The 6,000-nt window shown below is 46.8% G+C and overlaps 1 protein-coding gene across 1 annotated transcript in view; it reads left to right on the top strand.

The window, feature by feature from the left end:
- Positions 1-4,766: 4,766 nt before the first annotated feature.
- Positions 4,767-6,000, top strand: part of KIF5B (kinesin family member 5B) — a 38,028-nt gene continuing 36,794 nt past the window's right edge. The window contains exon 1 of the mRNA XM_083579357.1: positions 4,767-5,309. Coding sequence (XP_083435483.1) covers positions 5,184-5,309 — 126 coding nt within the window. The 5' untranslated portion in view covers positions 4,767-5,183. The remainder of the gene's footprint in view (positions 5,310-6,000) is intronic.

Here is a 6,000-nt window from a genome sequence, read left to right as displayed (position 1 = left end):
TGTATTCTAACCAATTTGATATAGCACTCAGATCAGTGGCGTAGCGTGGGTTGTCAGCACCCGGGGCAAGGCAAGTAATTTGCACCCCCTAACCCGTGGATTTGAGCCCCCTAACCCGTGGATTTGCGCCCCCTAACCCATGGATTTGCCCTAACCCCAGATGTTGCGCCCGGTGCGGCCCGCCCCCCCTGCACCCCCCACGCTACGCCACTGGCTCAGATTAACTTCTGCATTGCGGAGCAGGAGTCAGAAGTAGGTCGGCAAAAAAATCACATGGCATCAATGAAGTTAACTCTTTATTCAAGGAAACACGGTTGACTGGAGGCCAGCCTTAGTGAGCACAGCAACTTGTCCTGGTAGATTTTGCCCCTTTGAGGCAGTTGTGGGATTGAAGGTCCCTGCCTTCCCACAGTTCCCTCAGTCTCCTCCTCCACCTGCTCCAGGTCCTTCCCAAGCAATCTGAGACTTCATCGCAGTGCCTGCCTTTGCTCCACCCTCTTCATCCCCCTTGGCAGACCTTAAGAGATCAGAAACTGAGGATCCAGCAGCCACCATACCAGGCATACAGGATATAATCCCAGAGTAGCAGGGTGCAGAGTAGAACAGGCAACATACCTGACAAGGTAATTGACTATCACTGCAAGAACAGACTCAAAAGAACTTCTGGATAAACAAACTGAACACCCTGAACATTCCACAGCTATAAGCTAAAGAATATTTTGCCTATGCTTTTAATTTCTTTTAAAGCCTCCCTTGCACTTAAACAACATATTTCACCTATCTGAGAATTCTTACTATTCTCAACATTCTAAGAATGTCACCTTGGTTCTCCAGTCCTCAGGTCTGCATTGAAGACCAACCGTATTCTTGAACGGATATATTTCTTAACTAACAATCATAAACCTATTGGGGTTTTAGAGATTTTATATAAAAGGTCCTTTATTTAACAAGCAATGCCTAAAGCACTAACAAACATAAATTGATAAATACCATGATTCTTTCTTTCATGTCTTTTGACAGATGCTTTTTAAAAAAAGTACCAAATCCTATAATTAAAAGTTTAATGCTAAACACATTTACCAGGGAGTAATCTGAATGTTGAGCTGCATGGAATTTACTTTTGAGTTACATGCATAGGACTGTGCTGCTAGTCACTATAAAAGTGCATTCCTATTTACTCATGATTTTCAAAATGTACAGTATAGTAACGTACCTTAAAAGGCAGATAATAAATGTACCTAATATCAGATCAGACAGAGTACAGGGTGCTGTATCCTATAATCTCATTCATACAATTCAGCTATGAAGATTTCTTTCTTAATTTCAGTATTTTCTCAAAGGTCAGTCAGATGATTTCACACTTAAGATGGTTGCAAATATAGATAAGATTGTTACCTATACAATACCTTTATATGCACAAGCAATGAGGAAGTTTATGGGCTACTTTTTAACCCAAGACAATGTTGATTGCCGTGGGGATTTTGCAAAGCCTAAATGGTTTGGGGAACAGTACATTTTCAAGAGTTGATAGTCTGCAGTTCTATGTGATATGGTTTAACTTACTCTTCGATTTTCTGTCTCCCTCCCCCAGTGATTCATATCATAATGGCTATTGGCGACTATACAAACAATAAAAATCTTACTGACTCCAGAAGCATGTTGGTTAGTAAAGCCAAATGTTTTTATAATATACATAGCTGTGATCTTAAATAAACCCTAACTCCTAATTGATTTCACTATACAGTTACAATGAAAGTGTTTAGCATTTTTGTCAAGAGTTTCTAAACCATAAAATTTATAAGCATGAGCTATTAATCTCAGTTCCAATAATTTTATTATTGTTGTTATTGTAATAAATCATATGGATTTTAAAATAGTAAGAGCAAAAATACTTATATATAAATACTTATAAATATAAATACTATATACTTATAAATACTTCAGATGAGCTGCTGGGGACATTTCAGGAATGTAGTGTGTAGTAGAGCAAAATTTCATTAATTCACACAATTATCATGAATGCAGCTCTACCTACAATCACAGCGCCTTCTTTCTATATAACATTAATAAATAATGCAACTGCTTTGCGAAAATGTCTGTGCTTTTTTTCTTCTTGCGTCACTCAGAGCAGCTCTGTTCTGCTAAGGCAAAGCCTCTTTTATACCTGATTGATTTCAAGCCCATTTAAAAGATGCTCCAGTAGAGTGCCAGCTTGGAGTGGCCTTAAATGAACTAAGAGGTAAATGCCCATTTCTTGGTTTGTGTACCTGGGGCTTTATTTAGGATAAAGCTGTTGATGAAGCTGGTTTTCAACACTTTCTGAATGAGTTGCCACTGGGAGGTCGAATTGCATCCCAGGAAAAACTCCATGGCACCAGCAAGAGGAATATCAACTAAGTTCCAGTCATCAGAGAAGTAGCAGCTGCAGGGAGCTTGCTTGTGCCTTCCATGTCAGAAAGAATTGCCAATTGCCCTTGGTTTGAGGACTAGAACAGAAGCAAACTCTGTGTCCATCCAAGGTCCACTAGGAAGATGCACCTTTTGCCTTTCATAGGAACATACAAAGCTACTTTGTACTGTCAGATCATTGGCTCATTAGCTCAATATGGTCTACACTGACTGGCAGCAGCTCTCCAGAGTTTCAGACAGCCTTACTTGGAGATGATGGACATTGGACCTGGGACCATTTGCATGCAAAGCATGTGATATGGAACTGAGCTACAGCCCTTTCAAGAAAGGGCATAATGATAAATGGAAGAACAGCTTGGCCAGAGAAGGAATAGCTGCTGAGGACTTTGCTTCCCCACTCTCTGCTGGAAACAACACTTGGCTCTCCGACCAACCAGTTGCCCTCAGACTCCAGAAGTACAGGAAGGGCAAGAGGAACAAAAAGCACTTAATAGTTATTTTAAATGTCCAACTCTGTTGGTAACCACATTGGAAATCATTTCAGTGATAGGTGGGGTAGACATTCAGGGACCTTCGCTGGTTGTTTCCATCCCCCACTCCAAAGCTTTTAGCTGTCTTTCAGACACTCTCTCAAGCTAAAATTATACAGTGAAAACAGGCCAAAGAATTCAAATGTTGGTCATACACAGGTGATTATTGATGCTTGAACGGATGGTGGGAGGGGAGAAACATGATTTCAAGCACAATACAAGGGGAGTGGAATGAAACGAAGCTGGTGTGCTTCACAGCTCTGTTAAACAGGACTTATTTCAAGTAAAAATAATTTTTTTTGAAGGTAGGAAGGGGATACATTTCAGTAGTGGGGCAGAGTTGATTTTGATGCAACAGAAACAATTATCTCACCAAAATTATATCTTACATGACTATGGGGAAAGTGGTCAAATGGAGTGTTGAAGCAAGCGTAATCTTTTACACGATTTAAAATTCACATTCTGAGAAACATGCTCCAGAACACAACTCACAATATACATGAAATACAGTACAATCTCCAAATCCAAGCACAATACAATATACAACTTAATATATCCATTTTATAATAACAAAATAAATGGTGGTGGGAGACTCTCCGGAAGGAAGTTGATGACAATACAATAACTTAAATAAGAAAGAATGCTTCAGTGTGACATTCATCTTTAAGTGTTATGAGGAAGTGCAAGGTGGGTGACCCTACAACTCACCAAGCACCAAGCACAAGCTGCCCCAGGCTTAAACTTTTGGCATCTCAAGCTAAATGGCAGAGACCAGAGCCAGCCCACAGCTGCCTCAGACGTCAGAAACCTAAGAGGCAGTGCCCCAGCCATCTCACTGCTTTCACTAGAGAAGTGCCGCTTTGCCACTGGTCTCCCTACTTCTAGGGGTGGACGGAGTCCAGCAGCAAACACCCCCGAAACAGTGAGTTTTGGTAGGGGAGGCATTCGGGAAGCCCTTGTGGAGTTTGTTTTCTCCACCTGGCAGTGAGGCTTTGCAAAGGCTTTTCCTTACAGGAAACCCTTGCATAGCCTCAGGCCCTCTGTCTAATTGCAGGGGCAGCAGCATGATGTTTTGCCTCAGGTGCAAAAATGTATCATGCCACCCCATGAGACACAGAATAGTTGAACAGCCTCACTGAGTACAGTATTAGTTACATTTATGAGTCACTTCCTAAAACAAGCTAAGCACCCTAAAAAATAAATCATTATAATGTAGACTATTCTGACATATCCAGTACACTAATAATGTATCTCATTATAGCTGGTAAGTTTCTATTTGCTGTATAAATATATCAACTTCCTCTAACAGGTTAACAATCCAGAATACCATTTTTATTTATTTGCTTATTGAATGTGTATACCGTCCTTCATCTCAGGGCTAGATCTCAGCATAAAAATGCAAAAAAACATGATAAAAGCAAGACCAAAACAAACCCGTAATATCTTCTCCCACAAACACATTTAAAGGACATATCAGTTTATAATTCAGAGCATTGTAACACACAATGCAAAAGCGGTCAGGCAGGGAGCAATCCGAGAAAGAATAACAAGCAGGTGCACGGCCAGCGCAGGATTCAATTTTGTCTGTTTGCTTTGCACCTCCTGCGAACTCGACTCAGCACCTCGTTCCACCTTTCCCACCTCGAGGCTCACGCGCAGGCGCAAACCCGCTGCCGCCCACCGGACTCCACCACGTGCGCCTGCGCGCTCGGCCTCTTCGTCGGACGCCGACGGAAGCCCGCTTCGGCTCGAAAGTCTGTTCTATATATACAGCACAGCGGCTTCTTTTATCGAAAGGGCGGGGTTGGGGGAAGAAGGGCCGTTTCCGCGCGTGTGCAGCAAGTCCGAGGCGGGGCGTCGCGCGGCGAAGTGAGCCGGCGGCGTTCTCTGCAGTGGGTGACGTCACCCCCTCTCCCTCGCTCTGCCCGCCCGCCCCGCCTCTGCCCGGAGAAGGGGAGGGCCCGGATTCGCCGGCTGCAGGCGCCGCCATGGCTGCCATATTGGAAAGGAAGTGAGTGCAGGAGGCGGCGGCAGCGGCGGCGGCCCTGGGCGGAGCAGCCCTTCCCCATTCTTCTCGGCCGCGGCGGGTCTCCTCACGGCTGCGACCCGAGAGTCTCCCCGCACCGCTGCCAGAGGCAGGGGAAGGGTAGGCCGGAGGCGGCGGCGGGCGGCTGGAGACGCGGCCGCTTGATAAGGCGTTGAACGCCCGAGAGGAGGAGGAGGAGGAGACGGCTTTGGCCTAAGATGGCGGACCCGGCGGAGTGTAACATCAAAGTGATGTGCCGCTTCAGGCCTCTCAACGACTCTGAGGTGACTCGCGGCGACAAGTACATCGCCAAGTTCCAGGGCGAAGACACCGTCGTCATCGCGGTGAGTGCGAGGGGGAGGCGAGGGGGGTCGGCCCGCCGGCGGGGAGGGGCCGGAGCCCCCCTGCCCGGGTGGTCAGAGCCGTAGGTGGGGGCTCCATGACCCAGCAAACTCTGGAAACCGCGGCGGGGGCGGCGGTGTGAAGCACCTCGGGTGGGGGGGGTGAGGAATTGGGTGGGGGGAGGGCGGAAGGAAAGCTGTTGCCGGGGCGCTTGGAGGGGAGAAACAGGGTGGGCTCACCCGGGGTGAGTGAGGGGGCGTGCGAGCCGGTGGTGGAACAGGGGCTGAGGGAGCAGAGGAGGGAAGGGCGTCGAAGTGGGGGCTCAGTGAGGACCGAGGGGCTTCTTGAGGGGTCGGGCGTTGGCTGCAGGAGCAACCCCTCCTCTTCTGCCTCCCTCCCTGCGCCGCGCCTGTGAAATCTGTTGGCCGTGGGGTTTTGAAATGGGGGGGGGGTAGTAGTAACCTTCCTAATGTCATAATTCCAGCTGCTGAGTAAGGGAGTTGAGGCTCTCCTGGCGCTCCACACAAAAGCCGCTCCAGTGATGTTGTTGTTTTGCTTCGTGTTTACCCGGGGTGCCGGCTCTATTGCATGCACAAAAAAACAGATGCTGTAAAATGCACATTGCAATAGAGAGCAGTGGTGTAGCGGTTTCTCAGCCCCCGTCCTCCATCTCAGGGGGTTTGACACCAGCCG

Source organism: Podarcis filfolensis, assembly GCF_964270895.1.
Source record: "Podarcis filfolensis genome assembly, chromosome: 12".
In the NCBI taxonomy this organism is placed as follows: Eukaryota; Metazoa; Chordata; class Lepidosauria; order Squamata; family Lacertidae; genus Podarcis; species Podarcis filfolensis.
The sequence above is the reverse complement of the archived record's forward strand: the minus strand, read 5'-3'. Positions and strand labels throughout refer to the sequence as shown.